Below are 19,326 nucleotides of genomic sequence, written 5' to 3'. Positions count from 1 at the left end.
TTAACCCGTTGGCGTGGTTTGACGTGTATGTTTCGTCAGGTATTTAAATCGTCTGGGGGGGTTCGACGTGTATGTTTCGTCCAGCTGCACACCTATGTTATAACGCCCATAATAATTGATGGTTTTGCTGTAGATTGTTAGATTCTTCGCTGGCCTGTTGTCACAAGAACGGTTTATAATGGGACACGCGTTTAAGAGCTCTAAGTCATTGTTACATATACCTGTCTTGCAGCAAATTTCCTGTGGCTGTGGCGACTGGTTTCTACGTTGTACCGTTATGAAAGGCGTGTTTTCTTTCCTATGAAGATATAAACAACAGAGACGTGATGTGTACGGTGTTTATAATATCATATTGCCCTGAGCTGGCCACAGTAACACACTCAATTGGAATTCTTAGAAGAGGGATGTCCAAACCTTTATTCTTGTGAGATCCATTGATTTCGCATAGTACAAAGGCCCAGTTCTTAGAAATACGCCACAATTTAAGGCAGAACACTGTGGTCACCCCCTGAGACGATACGGATGTGTGTGGGGGAGGGAAAAGAACTCATTCCTTCATGTATTATCGCTCCAGTTGACGCCATTTTATCGTACTGACCTTGGTGGTCATTTCGAGGGATGACCATTAATATTTTTTTTGAGCCAGCTATGCTCTGCTTTCGTTCACTATATACCAGCCAGTTCTCAGAATAAATTCATGAATTCTGTGGTCACCCCTACGACATCTGTGGCAGCCAAAATGGTTGGAATTTGAAACGCAGAAGCACCAACCCCTTGTTATGATAACACAAAGGATGAATTTACTGCAGCTAATCTGGCAACCTATAAGACCCACGGAGAGACATTTCCTCTTGTAAGAAGGCAAGGCCGCGCATAAGTGTGGTAAAAAAAAAGAGCCAAAGAAAATATACGCAGTATTGGTTTGGTGCATGTGAGCCAGCGCTGTGTTTAGACTAATGCTTCAAGGCGTCAGCTGCTTGCATTGCCGAGATACAGGGCGCTCATATTATAAGGCAAGGTTATAAAACCATCTTTTAAGATCATTTTAGTGAAAGTTTCATGCTTCAAGGCGTACCATTCACTGCTCAAATTCTAAACAAACTGCTTCCATTGCCGAGATACCGGCTGCTCATATTATAAGGTAAGGTTATAAAACCACCTTTTTAGATCATTTTAGTGAAAGTTTCATGTTCCTATCTCATAGAATTTAAGAACAATGATGAATAAATCATTTTCGAGCAAAATTTAAATGGCCGGCTGAATATATTACCGCAGGAGTCGCGGCCGCGGAATTTAAATCACCGCGTCAAAAGGTTAATAAAGTTGTGGAAGTTACATGTTCAGTCAGTAGCTTATCTGCTATTGCTTCTGATTTATTCAACCAAAGGTTGTATTTATACTGGAACCTCCATTAAAGTTTCAAAATTTAAGCTTCTCTCTCTCAGTTAATATTGAATTTCAGTTATCACATATTAATGGTGTCTGTGTTGAATTAGTGAATTGAAGATATTCTTTAGTTTAGTGTTAGTGAAATCTGCTGCTCACCAAAGGAAACCTGTATATGGTTTTCAGTACATAAATTGTGTTTATGATTACTTTGTTAAATGCTTAGGAAAAATGCATAGTTTGTGCACAAATTGAGTGTGATTGGTGTATGTTTTAATTTTCAGTGTCAATTTGGCGTCACTGACTGACAGTCAGAAATTTGTGAGATCAGTTTGGGTTTGGAGATTAGTGCTCCATCAGCTCAGTGCCAACAAATAGCAGAAATCGAGGATCGATCTCAGTTCACAGCTACTACAACACAGTCAACAAACAAACATGGTGATGATCTTCAAGAACAGCTGACCAGTACAAGTATTGAAGCTAAAGAGACCTCCACTGATTAGGTTTGTTGTCAAATTGCCCTCAAATGTTTTGTCGATAGTCATACGATACGCATTGGTATCATCCACAAACCTGTAAACATTCACGATCAGTCATCTACATCACTTTATATACCATTTCTTTTTACATTTTTTTGGGTGGTGTAACAATAAGTCTACTTGGTGTGTCAACCACTATTTGGCCCACTGAACCAGTTCCAAATGATAGATGATGACTGAATGCAGAGCACTTGGTGGTATGAGAATTGACAGGAGAAACTGAAGTATGCAGAGAAAACCTGCCCCAGTGTTATTTTGTCCATCACAAATACCACATGACCTGACCTGGGATCAAACCCGGGCCACCATAGTGGGAAGCTGGTGACTAACCACCTGAACTATGGCATGGCCCTTATATAATTTATAATCTTTTAGAAACTAGTTTTACCACAGAGGCATTCTGTTCTGTCACGTACAACTCTCTGCAGTTTCATATCAATATTAATTACTATCTACGCAAATGTTCTCTGCCTTGACAGCACTGAGATTCATCCAGGCAAGCACATTCAAAATCAGAAGATGCCAGGCATTGGGAGTATAGGTTCTTTTCTGCTGGGCTTCTAAATCCACATAAACACACTAGACAATCCTGAGAGCAACAATATTAGGTTTACTCCCAGCAGCTCTGCTGCTGGTTTACCTGTCAGCCCCACATCTTCTGCCATATACCAATGCTTGCAGTATTTAATAGTAAAGAAATGAGTTGCAAATGCTGCACATTATCTTCGATTTGAGGTTCTCATGGCAGACTACAAAGAATATGGTTGAATGGATTGTTAACACGAGGTAGTTCAGAGACAGCTTGATGTTTCAGAGAAACATCACGTACAGCTTGCCATCTGCTTCTACTGGTATCTTGCCTAGCTTTCTCTTTGACCCTGAAGATGGAGGTGTATGTTACTCTGAACTGTTTGGCTCTGTACAAACCACAGTGTTACAACCAAGAAGACCATACAAATATTATGTTTCTGGCCATCATCCATCCTCCTGTTTTTATTTAAAATACATTTAGGAGACTGGATTCTGTCTCTGTCTTCAGGTAAAACATACTCAGTTGGGCCCAACTGATAGAGCTAGTCTCTATCTCAAGACACCTACACCAACGCAAGATAGGGTATACAAACCAGGCACAACATAAACCATCTACAAGAGTTAATACAAAACATTAAAAAAATATACTCCTCACAGATGAAGCCTAGCACCACAGTACTGTAATGTGTTTGCTGTGTTATGCATTTCCATGGAAGTATTGCTTCCAGATTCCAAACATGCGACAGTACTATCAGAATAGAAGAGAGAAATTCTCTGTATGGTATCAACATAAAAACTAATTTTCCCGCTTAATCTACATTGGATGGAGTTATAATTTTTTGTCTTCTGCTGTGATAATGGGAGTGTAGATGGGAGAGATGTCCAAGCTTGGCTGACTGCTCGGATGATTATCAGAGATGTGGGTGCATTCCTTGTATTTCCTCTATCGGGTGTACGGTTCAATCTGCAAGACCTTTGCTTCTTTCCAACATATTTTGTGGCCTTCTTGATACACATGTTGGGCTAATTCTGATTTCTCAAGCAGACCTTGTGTCAAGTTATATTTGTGCTTTATAACATGTACTTCTAAAGGTCTGCTTGTTTCACCGATGTAACATCTGCCACAAGACCATACTCTATAATTTACAGTATGTCCAAAGTACTTCAAAAGGCAGCATCCACCATCTACTGACACAGAAAAAACTACATGCCCAAACTGCAGTCGGAAAAGAAATACAGTAAAACTTGGTTATAGCAACATCGGTTTCTGCGACACCTTGTCTATTGCGTCAAATATTGAATGGTACGAACTAATTCCTCATAAAGCAACTGTTTTTATACCGTGCTTAGTACGACATGCACAAATGCATCAACCTCGTATGTAACATCATTTTCATTCCTGAATTTCTCTGATAACGTGGGAAAGTTCGATGTGTCTGCCCACCCTCACTTTCTCTACTTGCTGACGTGACTGTCCTGGAAGAATACGACCGCGGGCTGCAAGAGCAGCGTGGGTTTTATGCGAAAACAAGGGTGTTGGGTGGGACTGCGTGAATAGTGCAAGAGGACGCGGCAGGTTGTTAACTGCATTCCTTTCCTAGAATCTCGTCTAACAGGACCTCACATTGCCTACTTACCCTATAGTGTTCCTGCCTAAACCCAGAGAAGTGCAGTAGCGAAAACATGGCAATGAAAAGGAAAGTTTTAAGCATTGAAGAGAAAGTTAAAGTGATTCGTGAAATATTGTGTGTATTGTCAGTGAAAAGCGCTGTAATATGTCTTTGATATTACACATTTGGGCAATTCCACGTTAATGTTACGTTAGTCTGTACTTAACTACGTATTTCACTAAAAAATGCAACATTTTAACTCTGTTTTTGGTAGATTTTTACGTGACTAACATAAGGCTACTGTAGAAGTGCCCGTTTCGGTTACAACGACATTCGTTTATAGCGACACTATTTTTAGGTCTCTTTGATGACGTTATAACCAATTTATACTGTATTATGAAGAGTATTATCTTGATTGTAATGCCATGTACGTGTAGCTTAACAGAACTGTTATGATGACTTGAGAAAGTGTCAGTGGACCTGTAGCAAACTACACAGCTTACAACCTAGATCATATCCTTTATAATCACAATGAGAACTTCATGTTCAACACAGAAATATTCTGATTTGTGCATATATACATGTATATATAAAACAACATGATAGAAGTGTGTGGTGGTCTGGAATGGGGTCCACTCAGCCTCGTGAGGATAACTGAGGAGGATTTTCAGGAAATAGCGGCTCCAGTCTTGAAAACTGAAATTAACGGCTGTGTGGATTTGTTGCGCTGACATGCGGCACCCTCTATCTGCAAAAGATCAGTCTCTGGTAGTTATCTACAGGCTCTACCTTCTTAGGGTCAACCATTACCCCTTTCTCCGTGATCACGTCCTAAATAGCTTACTTCAGTGCTAAGGAATTCACATTTATTGGGTTGGAGTTTCAGATTAAATTTCGTGATTCTGTCGAATACTTCCCTCAGTTTTGTATTTTGCTCACTTAGGGACCTGGCAATGTCATCTAGAAATACAAAGCTGTGCGACCCTGTGAGTCCACAATAACACTGTGTTAATCATGCATTGGAAGGTCGCCGGTGCCGTCTTAAGTCCAAACAGAAGCCTCTTATACTCCCAATGACCATGTTTTGTGCTAAAAGCAGTTTTTTCTCGGTCTTTCTCTTCAACTTCTATTTGGTGATAACCCATCACCATGTCTAGGCAGCTAAAATACTTCGACTGGCCCAGCTGATCTAATATCTCTGTTATATCGGGGAGAGAGTAGGCATCACCTATGTATGCTCTTCTCATTCAGGTTGCGGAAGTCTACCACCAATCGCCATTTCTTCTCCCCACTAGTGTCTTCTCTCTTAGGAATAACAAGGATAGGGCTATTCCACGGTGATTTGCTCTCAGTTATTATCCCACCCTGCAGGAGTTTGGTTACTTGCGTGTCCACCTGCACCTTCTGGGCTTCTGGCAGTCTATATGGCCTAGTATTTATTGGGCTAGTTCCTGGTATAACGGTTATGGAATGTTTGACAGCATTCTTGGTAGTCTCTACAGGTACTTTCGATTACCCCTTTTTCTTCAGAATTTAGGTGATCTAGCTTCAAGTTTGCCAGGACCGTTTCCTCTCTGTTTTGTCCCGTTTTCATTTCCACTGGGTTACAGCTCCCACATAACCAGTTCGATTTTCCCTATCTGGAGTGTACCTTTCCATTGCAAAAGGGGAATTTCCATCACTACTTCTTCATCCCTAGTATTCAAAATACTGGTGATAGCCTTGTTTCCTTCAATCTTTGTTAGTGAGTTGGCTATATAAATTCCCTCTGCTATCTCTAGCTTACTGATAATCCTTTCCGTGCCATCTTTCCCTTCGTCTGCGGGTACCTCTGCTATTATTTCCGACCTCTTTGTCAATCACACTGATCTAGCGTGCCCTACTACAGGTGTTTCAGCTACACCGAATATCTCTTTAATGACACTGTGACCCTCCGTCTCAAATGTTACTCTTTGATTCTCATAACATATGTGGGCTTTTGTACTCTGCAAAAAATCTCGACCGAGGATCCCATTGTAAGCACGATTCAAATTCTAAAATTCCCTTCCTGGATCCCAACCTCTATGACGCCATACGTCTCTACTACGGATCCGTCCACTTCTCTCACTGTTATTTTACGGGTTGGCTCAAACACGGTTTCCCCTATCAACTTCGTGCTCATTATCAAACTTATATCAGCGCCCGTGTCTACCAGAAACTCCCATTTTTCAACCTTGCTAACATCGACTTCCCATTCCAAACCTTAGCACTTACTTCCACTGATACAGCCTATTCTACTGTGCGGACTGTCTGCTGGCTGCGGACCAACGGTCCTTTCTCATTTCCCGTCTCCTCTGCTTTCTGCTTGTCTCTACTCAATTTTCATGGTTTCTTGCAGAATTTTGAAATATGTCCTTTCTCCCCACAATTATAGCGAACTACATCATGTGGCGGTCCCTGTCTCCTCACCGAAAACTGAATTACCCAGTTGTCTCTCTTTATTTTAGACAAGAATTTGTACTTGACCCATACCCTACCACTAACTACTGCCTGGTACAAACAAATTGAAGACAGGCAAAGCATTTTCCATTAGAGGGGGTTAAGAAAACAGCTAGGTCATGTTACTGAATACTAAGCAATCATTCCGGAGTTTTATTACAAAGCCAGCTGCATGCAACCTGGGTGGCGCCAGAGCGAGGTATAGTGTGTTACAACCTAATGTGTCCTAAAATCATGATATCATGCAACCGGTCTGCCACGTCTAAAAGCCAAAAGCATGATATCATGCGACCAGTCCTCGAACTGTTAATAACAGAGTAACAGAATATTACATATGGTGAACTAGAAATGAGATATAGGGAAAATGCCATGAAAGCTTTGCTGACTAAGCTGATCGCCGTCACTCTCCCCTGCCGACAACTCTACACAATCTTCATTTAGTTCTACAGTGCGGCTGCGGATCGTGCGATTTGCCTTACCTTTAAGTTGCTGGTGTCCTGCAGCGTCCATAGGGTGTATTGGAGTAGAAGAACTGGTAGCTTCCGGTTCCGTCCTCCTTGAACTTTTCTTCAGCTAAGTACAGGATGAATTGTAGTTTGTGGTTGTTGCTGTAGGGTGTCTGTGGTGTGTAGCTCGTTCCTCTCTGCTGAGTCCTGCCTTAGCTTAGATCTCACGCCCGGCGTTGCTGTGCCACTTGTAACCGCTCACTTTGTTGTTCTGTGTTGCCCCTACGTTCGGCACCACATGTGACTGCCTTTTGCCCGTGTTTTGGTCACTTATTGGCTCTTTACCTGTATCCTTTCCTTTCCGGTGCTGCGGTTCACCTGCACCTCGTGTCTGGACACCTCCACTGGAGTTACTGCCCTCCTCCCTGTTCTCGTGAATGGCGAGAAGTTAGGTGGGAAGGGAGGAGAATTGTGGTTGTTGGTGCTGGTAGACGGGAGTTCGTCCCACAAGTAGGGAAAGAAGGGAGTATCTGGGGTTCTGCTCTGTAATGGGTAGAGATTAGTTCTTATCCCAGGGTCTTACGAGTCTGGCTTGAGCAGGGCAGGAAAGATTCTTACACTACAGTCTCGTACACCACTTTAGACTTTTGCCTCTAAGAAAGTTCTCTGTGTCAGCTAATGTCTTCTTATTTGTGACAGAGTTTCGTGAGGACTGTCACACGCTTCATTGATCACGTCCAGTTCCCCTTGCTGCTTTTGATTATGGCTGGACTTCACATTGCAAATAGAAATCTCAATATAATAGAACATAAAATAGGAACAATGTTATAGGTGCCAGTAGTAGTTACAATTGGCAAACTGAAACACTGAAAAGAATGGTAAAAGTTATCGCCACAGAGGCATAAAAAAAAGGTTTCGCTTAATGGGAAGTCTGTGCTATACAACCTCGTGTCCGGACACCTCCACTGGAGTTACTGCCCTCCTCCCTCAACTCGTGGATGGCGAGAAGTTAGGTGGGAAGGATGAGAATTGTGGTTTGTTGGTGCTGGTAGAGCGGGAGTTTGTTTCCTGTACTACCATTAGCATGACCCGCAAGTAGGGAAAGAAGAGAGTGTCTGGGCTTCTGCTCTGTAGTGGCTAGAGATTAGTTCTTATCCCAGGGTCTTACGAGTCTGGCTCGAGCAGGGCAGGAAGATTCTTACACTACAGTCTCGTACACCACTTCAGACGTTTGCCCCTAAGAAAGTTCTCTGTGTCAGCTAATGCCTTTTTATTTGTGACAGTTTCGTGAGGACTGTCACACGCTTCATTGATCATGTCCAGTTCCCCTTGCTGCCTTTGATTATGGCTGGACTTCACATTGCAAATAGAAATCTCAATATAATAAAACATAAAATAGCAACAATGTTATAAGTGCCAGTAGTAGTTACAATTGGCAAACTGAAACATTGAGGAGAACGGGTAAACTTATCCCCACAGAGGCATAAAAGAACAGGTTTCACTTAATGGGAAGTCTGTGCAATACAACTTTTTGTTTCACTTTATGGTTCATATAAAAATTGAAACATCAGTTGAGAAATGGATGATGACGACAATGACTCTGTAAATAAAAGGAATACCTGTACTCTGCCCTCAGCCTATCCATTGACTGGAGCAGAATATCAGTGGCAATCTGGGAAGACACATCGGGGAATGGTATAGGGTCTAAACACCGGGTATGAAACCAAAAGACCGTGTTCAGGTATTTCGCTTCGGTCTTCCCAGATGAGAGGAATGGACCATCCTAGAAACCCAGAAAAATGTTCTGACACTAAATGTAAGAGGATAGATATTTAACGGTGGTGCACAAAGTTGAACATGAAGCAGCATTATAACACAAACAACACATTTGAAACGTACATGCAAAGTCCTGCTATACCTCAAGTGTGCATTCAGTAATGCCATATATGCCATGTCAATTCAAGGACCTGGGATGCAAGATCTCTGTACATACACGTCCAAATAATACTTTTGACATGGACATCATCACATTCCAGCATATAAACTTTCTTTATAATTCAGTAAACTGATTCTAGGTTTCAGTGATATCAGATAACTCATACAAAAATTTAGTACATACAAGAACACATCCTCACATACAATGCATTCATGACAGAATTAGAGAAAGTATGTAGGACTCATACCTTGCAAGTCCTTCATTCCTATACAATCAGGGTTTAGATTTTTGTGATTTTTTGCTGTCCCCGCAATCTTACTACCTGAATTTTTGTCGGAGCTAGTGTCACTTTTACTATCTGTGGCCACAATTCTTTGTTCTCCCGTCACTGCCACTGTCTGAGTCACCATCACTACGCGTCTCACAAGGCACCTAAGCTAGTTCATCATAGAAGAATTTGTCTTTGACCCATACCCCACCACTAACTACTGGCTGGTACAAACAAATTGAAGACAGGGTTAAGAAAACAGCTAGGTCATGTCACTGAATACTAATGAAACATTCTGGTGTTTTATTACACAGCTCTTCATCTAAGTACAGGGTGAATTGCAGTTTGTAGTTGTTGCTGTAGGGTGTCTGTGGTGTGTAGCCCGTTCCTCTCCGCTGAGTCCTGCCTTGGCTTAGACCTCGCGCCCAGCGTTGCTGTGCCAACTGTAACCGCTCACTTTGTTGTTCTGTGTTGCCCCTATTTTCGGCACTACTTGTGACTGCCTTTTGCCCAACTTTTGGTCCTATCCAGTGATAGGAGCAGAAGATCGGTGGGAATCTGGGATGAGACAGGAGGGATCGGTATAAGTTTAACACATGTAGAATGCAGCCAACAATGTGTTCATGTATATGGTGTCAGCCTCTCCAACCGATATGAATGGACCATCCTACAAACCCAGAAATTTGTTCTGACACTAAATGTAAAAGGCTAAATATTTAATTGTGGTGCACAAAGTTGAACATTTGTTTTATTTACATAATATTAGCAATCAAAATTACGTTTTATTCTCTAAGCTAATTTGCTGTAGTATTCTTCGTGATGTGGAGAGGGCTTATCCAGAGATAAATCCTCATTAACCCTCTCAGGTTGGCTGACCAATTCGTTTTTAGTCTTCCTCCATTGTGTGGTTCCAGTAACGGTTGCAATACTATGTTCTCATGTCCTATTTTGTTGAGGTATCTTGTGCTTTTCCCCTTTATGACTTACTTCACTAGCGACATTTTCAGGTTTTCATGGAGTGTTCTATTGGAAACATACCATGGCGTAAATAAAAGTAATACCTGTAACTTTCCTTCACCCTTTCCAAATTGCCACAGGATCAGAAGATCAGTGGCAATCTGGGATGAGATAGGTGGGAATGGAATGGGTTCAAAACATCTATAATGAAGCCAACAAACTGTGTTCATGTAGTGCACAAAGTTGAACATTTTTTTATTTAAATATTACTAACAATCAGAATTACATTTGATTCTATAAGCTAATTTGCTGCAGTATTCTTTGTGATGTGGAGAGGGCTTATCCAGAGATAAGTCCTCATTAACCCTCTCTCAGGTTGGCTGGCCAATTCCTTTTTAGTCTTCCATTGTGCTGTTCCAGTAATGGTTGCATTAGTACGTTCTCATGTCCTATTTTGTTGAGGTATCTTGTGCTTTTCCCTTTTATGACTTCCTTCCCTAGCGGCACTTTCAGGTCTTCATGAAGTGTTATACTGGAAACATACAATGGGGTGTTAGTCATTATATGTAGTATCTTTGACATCTTTGGATTATGGAAATATTGGTTTTATTATTGTTTTGTAAAGTAAAATTTTGTTGAAGAAAGCAGTCTTCTGGGATTTGGGACCGTGTATATGTGGTGTTAACCGACGTTTCGGAGGAACGTATCGCCCCCATCTTCAGGGTTGAAGAAAAAGTATAAGTAAATCTGCAAGCGACAACACCGTGAGACACGGTAAAGCAGACATCTTTTAGTAAAAATTCGAGGGCGTAGAGATGAGGTATCTACCTGCAAGGACCTGACATACGATTTATATGCATGATATGACATGCGGACACACCCCCGACACATCTCAGGTTGATTTTTCGGTGCATCACGGGCTACTGATGGCAGACACTTAGGAGGGCATGTTTTATTGGATGGTCAATTCCAACGCGCCTTGCGGCTCGACCGTGCGTCGTTTTTTTTAACGTGGTATCCCCAGTAGGCCTAGTCCACGATGGGAAGGATAGGACGTTTACAATAGAGTTGGAGTTGCGATGTAGGAGAGGGTTACACGTGGAGCGTCTTCTGAAGACGTGACCTTTGCCTTTGGGTAAGGCGTGATGTATTTATAGAACGATTGTTCAGTTGCTGACGATGGCATCATGTGCAAAGTATATGGAATCGTGTAATCCCATCTCGTTCTGTAGATAAATTTCATGTTCCCGTTTTCACTGAGGATGTGAGGAGAGTCTAGGACGATGAGAGGCATTGGTTGTGGCTTCCATTGGATGTGCATAGACGTGAAACCAGATTTGCTTGCTGCGATGAGGGGGATGTCGTTGGATTGAAAGGAGTTTGTGTGTTGGCGAGCGGGGAACATTTTATCTGCGTGTGTTCCTGATTTGTCGATGTGAATGAGTTCCCATACATAGGAAGATGGCAGTTTCTCGGGTGTGAATGAGAATGTCTTTGTGTGTCCCGTAGCGAGTTCCTCTGTTTTGCAGAAGTATGTTCCAGCCTGTAGATCCGCTGTTCGAAACTTTGCGCCTGGCGGCATGAAATCATCTGGCCACAAGATGGATGGTGTGTGGGAGTTGTTGATGTCAGTTAATATCATTAGGTTTTGCGATGTCTCGAAGTCGATGGTTTCATATGTAGTTGAACCTTGTGTGAGTAGTCGTTTTCTTGTTGTGGCTTGGTTGTAGATAGAAAGGTTGAACTCGTGCCAGGTGATGCCATATGCAGCATTAGATAAGATGTTGAAAGTTTTCATAGTGTTGTTTTCTTGTTCATCCAATCCTATCCAGAACTGAAGTAAATGATATGGTATCGCCATCGAACAAGGACCGGCCTCGCAGAAGGAGAGATTTATCCACATTGATCGTTTTATTTCCCCGTGAACGTGGGTAGTTTTGTATGGAATTGGAATTGATGATGATGTGGGATGCATGTGTTTTCCATATCCATCTTGTTCGACCTGATGTGTAGTTTGACCGTGGGCAACAGTTGGAGATGGTTTTTGTCGTTTGGCCGGTCTATCATCTTGAGGTTCATACATCTTCGATTTCTCCGGCTCTTGAAATAGTGTCGGATGAATCCTGTAAGAGCAATTGAATCTGCAGTTGTTGTAGTTTGTCGATGTGGGTGTTAGAATAAGGTTTTGATGTTTCAGAGATGGGAAGGGATGCTAGGAGAGAGATGTATTCATCGTGAATGGATTGGAGATGATGAAGGAAAAGGGCGTACAAGTCGTGCTTGGTTATGATGGATGGTGGTTGTGGGATGATTCCTGTTCTGTCTACAAAGCTGGAGATCTGTGTTGTGAGATCGAATTGGAAGAGGCGTTGTTTGAGGGGTGATACATCTTCAGCCGAGACCCAATTCCAGATCGGTTGGTTAGTCGAGATGAATACCGGAAGTCTGTTGATAATCTCCTTATCGGAGTGTTTCATGTCCGTGGGTATTGGAGATCCCTCGAGGAGAAGCTTCCATGTGCCGATGGTCGTCTGATCAATGATGGGCTCTTCGAAGAGGACGGCCGTGCTGTTTGGAAGCTGGTCGAGGTGGAAGTTCGACTTGTCTCGTTCGCGGGCGATTGTGGTAGGTTTTGTATCGGAGAGCACGAGGTTTAAGAGAAGAGATTTCCCCGTGTTTGTTTGACCATGGATAACTAGGGTGTTGATTTTTGTTATGTTTGTGGAGTGTATGATGAGGAACTTGGCGAAGAAAGTGTCCACTGAGATGGAATTAGATGAGAAGAGACGGGATAACAAAGAGACGTTAGGTTGCTGGACCAGCGATAGATCGAAGGAGTCGATGATTAGTTGATAGTAGTGTTTTGTTTTTATGGTTTGAAGGGCCTCGATGGTATGAATTTTGATCAATGTCTTGATGATATTCTGGCCGACATAACCAAGTTGTTTCAGAAGTTGTATCTTGGTTTCTGTCGGTAGGATGCGCTGGAAGGATTCATAGGATGTGATTTTGTTTTCCGTGATGAGGGAACTGATGTAATCGATGGAAAATGTTCGTTGGGTTACTGATTCTTTGGATGCCTGCTTTTTTTGTTCAATGTATTGGTCGCAGGCCAAAGGAGATGTGGATGGAGCATCTGTGAGGTCATATTTCATGAGTGCGTCTGTGAGGGGTTTGAGGGTTGGGATAATTCGACATCCATATTTATAGAATGTTCCGAGACCCTTACGTATGAGATACGATATGAATCTGGTGAAGAAGCGGACGAGTTGTAGCGTCGAATGAGATTCTGTAATTCCTTCAAAGTTGACGTGAAGGAATTTAAGGATTGTGGAGAGGTGCCTGGAGGAGTTGTTGGAATGATTGACGCAGAAGATGACGTGGATGTGGTCTCCGTGATCGAAGACCGCGAAGGATGGGGCGCGTCTTGTTGTTTGTGGAGGATGAAGGTGTAGGTTGATGAATTTGTGGGATAGCTTCCTTCCGTATTGTCTGGTCCAGAGAGTGAGGAAGAATCGGAGGTCGATGGTGTTGGAATAGGAGATGGAGGGTTAGGTCGTCGAAGATGGTTATCGGCGGTTGAACGTCTTTCTTTAGGTGTTCCTTTTGCTCTCTTGATAGGAGGACATCTGCTTTACCGTGTCTCACGGTGTTGTCGCTTGCAGATTTACTTATAATTTTTCTTCAACCCTGAAGATGGGGGCGATACGTTCCTCCGAAACGTCGGTTAACACCACATATACACGGTGCCAAATCCCAGAAGACTGCTTTCTTCATAGTCACCGCCGTGAAAGCCTCAAATCTAAAATTTTGTTGTCTAATGAGAGTTTGGAATTTCTTCCAATTAACCAATGCATATCCTTGATTTTTAAATCAATCTGTTTGCGTTTTTTATTAATGTGTTCCTTCCACGTTACATGGTTGTCTAAATGAATACCTAAGCATTTTGTGCTGGGTGATTCAAGTATTTGTATGTTATTAAAGAAAACTGCATGAAGCTGCTTTATAACACAAACAACACATTTGAAATGTACATGCAAATTCCTGCTATACCTAACTTTGCATTCAGTAATGTCATAGATGCAATGTCAATTCAAGAACCTGGTCCAAAAATGCATCTGTAAGCTCTTCCTGCAGCTCAACATCACACACCGGCAACAAATGACCGTAGAAGTCCATGAACTCAATACCAACCTATGAGAAAAAATTGACCTGTTTAAAACATAACAGCTTTCAAAAGTTCTACTTATTATACCCCATTAGCAGTTATTTGATAATACAATTAGCGCAAAATACATAACAAGGAACATAAATGATTCCAACATATGATTCAAAACAAAATGGTAAAAAGAAATTAATTCATTTCTAGTGTAATTTGAATTTAAAGTTTTAAGCAATTTAACACAATACCTCTAAGAATAATCTCTTTGTATATAAATCTCTCTTTATTTGTACCAACGTTTCCACAGGATGGTCACATGCTTCTCTGATCACCTCCAGTTCCTCTCGATGGCTTCCATCATGCCTGGACTTCACACTGCAAATATAAATCTCAATATAATAAAACATAAAATAGCAAGAATGTTATAGGTGCCAGTAGAAGTTACAACTGGCAAACTGAAACCCTGAAAAGAATGGGAAAAACTTATCCCCACAGAGGCATAAAAAACAGGTTTCACTTAATGGGAAGTCTGTGCAATACAACTTTTTGTTTCACTTCACGGTTCATATAAAAATTGAAACATCAGTTGAGAAATGGGTGATGATGACAATGACTCTGTAAATAAAAGGAATACCTGTACTCTGCCCTCAGCCTATCCATTGACTGGAGCAGAATATCATGGGAAATCTGTGAAGAGACATCAGGGAATGGAATGGGGTCTATATACCGGGTATGACACCATACGACTGTGTTTAGGTATATTGCCTCAGTCTCCCCAGGTGAGAGGAATGGACCATCCTAGAAATCGAGAAAAATGTTCTGACACTAAATGTAAGAGGCTAAATATTTAACTGTGGTGCACAAAGTTGAACATGAAGCAGCTTTATAACACAAACAACACATTTGAAATGTACATGCAAAGTCCTGCTATACCTCAACTTTGCATTCTGTAATGCCATAGATGCAATGTCAATTCAAGAACGTGGGATGCAAGATCTCTCTACTTACACGTCCAAATATTACTTTTGACATGGACATCATCACATTCCAGCATATAAACTTTCTTTATAATTCAGTAAACTGTTTCTAGGGTTGAATGATATCAGATAACTCCTACACAAATTCAATACATACAAGAACACATCCTCACATACAATGCATTCATGACAGAATTAGTGAAAGAATGTAGGACTCATGCCTTGCAATTCCTTCATTCCTATACAATGTTTAGTGGTCTTAGAGCAATGAAGATAAAAAGACCAGAAAGACACATAAAATGTAAGTTGTATTTGCTGCTCAACAAATTCTGTAATGTAATGGCCGCTGCTGGGAGCGTTGAGTGGAAGTACGGTGTAAGAAATATGGGAAATTTTAAGGAAAATGTTAATTCACCATGCTTGTGCTGTGTAAAACTAAAAGACGAATTGCAGAGGGTTGTAAGTGAATTGAAACAGGTGGTGGAAATAGTGAAAATTTTAAAAGAAGATCAAGAGCAATTATCCTGTAGGGTAGACAATATTGGTATACACCTGTTAAAAAGATAAATACAGTGACTAATGCAAGTAGCGATGCATCTCAGTCATCAGACTGGAAAACTGTTTCTCAGTATAAAAGACATTCAATGGTGGTAAATCATTTAGCAATTTTAGAGAACCTAAAGGAAGAAAACTTAGTACCTTATCATAACATGAAACGAAAACAAAAGGTTAAGCAATTACAGGTTCGATCTGCAACAAAAAAAGTTTTGATAATTGGTGATATCCATGAAAGAGGTTGTGCTGCAAATTTGTAACATGAGTGCGGCAAATCTTTGAGGTCATGGGCAATGTGATGCCTGGTGCTGGACTCCTAAACATAACACAAGCCAACAAGGAAATTAATGGATTAAATTGTAATAATTGTGTCGTCATCAGGGTTGTATTAAAATGATATTGTGACATGTTCACCCCTACCACCCCAGCTGCATGTAGCGGTAACATAGCGCTCACGTAATAGGCGACTCATCACCCCGCAACTCTCCCTGTGGTGACGTCACGAGCGGAGCCAAAGTTAGCCGAGTCCCCGCAACCTTGAAGCTATGCAAAGCGAGTCAACAGCGGTGTTAGGCTATACGCCACGCCACACCACACTAGCAACAGCGAACGGAATAAAAGCCGGCTGAGCTTGATCTATCTTTGGATAAAGAAAATTTTACCCATTATAGGATGCATTTGTTATATGAGCAGATCAGTATAAATGGTTAATATGTTTTTCATTTGCATTCAATTTTTTGTAATCACATTCATTATGCTCTATGTCTGTGTTATGTATATTTCATTTTATGTTACCTAGACTTATTCCATTGATTAATTGGAACATTTGTTCTGATATGTGACACATTCTATCTAGGTAAGTCAATAAGTAAGTTACAAATGGATATAGAACTTAAATAAGAGTACTGATNTGACACTAAATGTAAGAGGCTAAATATTTAACTGTGGTGCACAAAGTTGAACATGAAGCAGCTTTATAACACAAACAACACATTTGAAATGTACATGCAAAGTCCTGCTATACCTCAACTTTGCATTCTGTAATGCCATAGATGCAATGTCAATTCAAGAACGTGGGATGCAAGATCTCTCTACTTACACGTCCAAATATTACTTTTGACATGGACATCATCACATTCCAGCATATAAACTTTCTTTATAATTCAGTAAACTGTTTCTAGGGTTGAATGATATCAGATAACTCCTACACAAATTCAATACATACAAGAACACATCCTCACATACAATGCATTCATGACAGAATTAGAGAAAGAATGTAGGACTCATGCCTTGCAATTCCTTCATTCCTATACAATGTTTAGTGGTCTTAGAGCAATGAAGATAAAAAGACCAGAAAGACACATAAAATGTAAGTTGTATTTGCTGCTCAACAAATTCTGTAATGTAATGGCCGCTGCTGGGAGCGTTGAGTGGAAGTACGGTGTAAGAAATATGGGAAATTTTAAGGAAAATGTTAATTCACCTTGCTTGTGCTGTGTAAAACTAAAAGACGAATTGCAGAGGGTTGTAAGTGAATTGAAACAGGTGGTGGAAATAGTGAAAATTTTAAAAGAAGATCAAGAGCAATTATCCTGTAGGGTAGACAATATTGGTATACACCTGTTAAAAAAATAAATACAGTGACTAATGCAAGTAGCGATGCATCTCAGTCATCAGACTGGAAAACTGTTTCTCAGTATAAAAGACATTCAATGGTGGTAAATCATTTAGCAATTTTAGAGAACCTAAAGGAAGAAAACTTAGTACCTTATCATAACATGAAACGAAAACAAAAGGTTAAGCAATTACAGGTTCGATCTGCAACAAAAAAAGTTTTGATAATTGGTGATATCCATGAAAGAGGTTGTGCTGCAAATTTGTAACATGAGTGCGGCAAATCTTTGAGGTCATGGGCAATGTGATGCCTGGTGCTGGACTCCTGAACATAACACAAGCCAACAACAAGGAAATTAATGGATTAAATTGTAATAATTGTGTCGTCATCAGGGTTTGTATTAAAACTATATTGTGACATGTTCACCCCTACCACCCCAGCTGCATGTAGCGGTAACATAGCGCTCACGTAATAGGCGACTCATCACCCCGCAACTCTCCCTGTGGTGACGTCACGAGCGGAGCCAAAGTTAGCCGAGTCCCCGCAACCTTGAAGCTATGCAAAGCGAGTCAACAGCGGTGTTAGGCTATACGCCACGCCACACCACACTAGCAACAGCGAACGGAATAAAAGCCGGCTGAGCTTGATCTATCTTTGGATAAAGAAAATTTTACCCATTATAGGATGCATTTGTTATATGAGCAGATCAGTATAAATGGTTAATATGTTTTTCATTTGCATTCAATTTTTTGTAATCACATTCATTATGCTCTATGTCTGTGTTATGTATATTTCATTTTATGTTACCTAGACTTATTCCATTGATTAATTGGAACATTTGTTCTGATATGTGACACATTCTATCTAGGTAAGTCAATAAGTAAGTTACAAATGGATATAGAACTTAAATAAGAGTACTGATCTGAAAAATGCTTTTATTTCTCAGCATAATCTCCCTGTACATTGAGACACTTGTCCCATCGTTTCACAAGCCCCTGAAAACCAGCAGCATAAAATTCTTTGGGCTGCTGTCGAAACTAGGCGGTGACTTCCCTTACTACAGCTTCGTCTGGAAAATGTTCAGGAAAAGATGATGTTTAAGAGGGTCAAACAAATGGAAGTCGCTTGGAGCAAAGTCAGGGCTATATGGAGGGTGCTCAAGGACTTCCCACTTGAAATTTCACAGCGTCTCATTTGTCTTGTTGGCAGTAAGGGGACACATGTTGTCATGCAAGAGCAACATGCCTTTGGTGAGGAGTCCTGGTCGCTTCCGTTGAATGGCCTTATGAAGTTTCCTGAGGATATTACAGTAGGAGTCAGCATTTACGGTTTGTTCTCGAGGCTGGAATGCAGTCATCAGTTTCATGATCTCAGAAGACTGTGAGCAACACTTTCTTGGAGGATGGTGGCGCATTAAAACTTTTTTTTTGGCAGGCGATGCAGGATGTTTCCACTGCACTGACGAACGATTTGTCTTGGGCTGGTAATGGTGAACCCAAGACTCATCACCTGTGACATTTCATAGCATATCGTGTCCTTTATCGTGGTAGCGACTGAGATGCTGTAATGCCAGACCCATTCTTTGCATTTTGTGTTGTGGGGTCAGCATGCGCGGCACCCATCATGCAGACTTTGTGAAAATCTAACCTGTCATGCATTATGAGGTAGGCCTTGCCATGTGAACATGCCTGGTTCCGACATTAGCCCGAAGAATTTTATGCCGCTGGTTTTCAGGGGATTGTGAAACGATGGGACAAGTGCCTCAATGTACAGGGACATTATGTTGAGAAATAAAAGCATTTTTCAGATCAGTACTCTTATTTGTTTAAGTTCTACTACATGCATTTGTAACTTACTTATTGACTT

The 19,326-nt window shown here is 41.1% G+C and overlaps 1 protein-coding gene across 1 annotated transcript; it reads right to left on the bottom strand.

Annotated features, from left to right (window-relative positions):
- Positions 1 to 13,971: 13,971 nt before the first annotated feature.
- On the bottom strand, positions 13,972 to 16,392 carry LOC111866406 (pre-mRNA-processing-splicing factor 8-like). Its single transcript, XM_023855329.2, has 3 exons — positions 14,948 to 16,392; positions 14,562 to 14,688; positions 13,972 to 14,345 (listed from the first exon to the last, which is right to left on the bottom strand). The coding sequence occupies exons 1-3, from the start codon at positions 14,971 to 14,973 to the stop codon at positions 14,226 to 14,228; spliced, it is 273 nt and encodes a 90-aa protein (XP_023711097.1). The 5' UTR covers positions 14,974 to 16,392; the 3' UTR covers positions 13,972 to 14,225.
- Between the last annotated feature and the right edge of the window lie 2,934 nt (positions 16,393 to 19,326).

The sequence above is a fragment of the Cryptotermes secundus genome, unplaced genomic scaffold (assembly GCF_002891405.2).
Source record: "Cryptotermes secundus unplaced genomic scaffold, Csec_1.0 scaffold130, whole genome shotgun sequence".
Classification (NCBI taxonomy): domain Eukaryota; kingdom Metazoa; phylum Arthropoda; class Insecta; order Blattodea; family Kalotermitidae; genus Cryptotermes; species Cryptotermes secundus.
This window is presented reverse-complemented; position numbering and strand designations above follow the sequence as displayed.

What these genes read in the sequence shown, in the direction of transcription:
- LOC111866406 (XM_023855329.2), bottom strand. Translation starts at nt 14,973, where the DNA reads ATGGATAGGCTGAGGGCAGAGTACAG. An exon ending in AGGCTGAGGGCAGAGTACAG is followed by an intron (nt 14,689 to 14,947) that starts GTATTCCTTTTA and finishes TTATATTTGCAG; the next exon opens with TGTGAAGTCCAGGCATGATG. An exon ending in CAAAGAGATTATTCTTAGAG is followed by an intron (nt 14,346 to 14,561) that starts GTATTGTGTTAA and finishes TTTTTCTCATAG; the next exon opens with GTTGGTATTGAGTTCATGGA.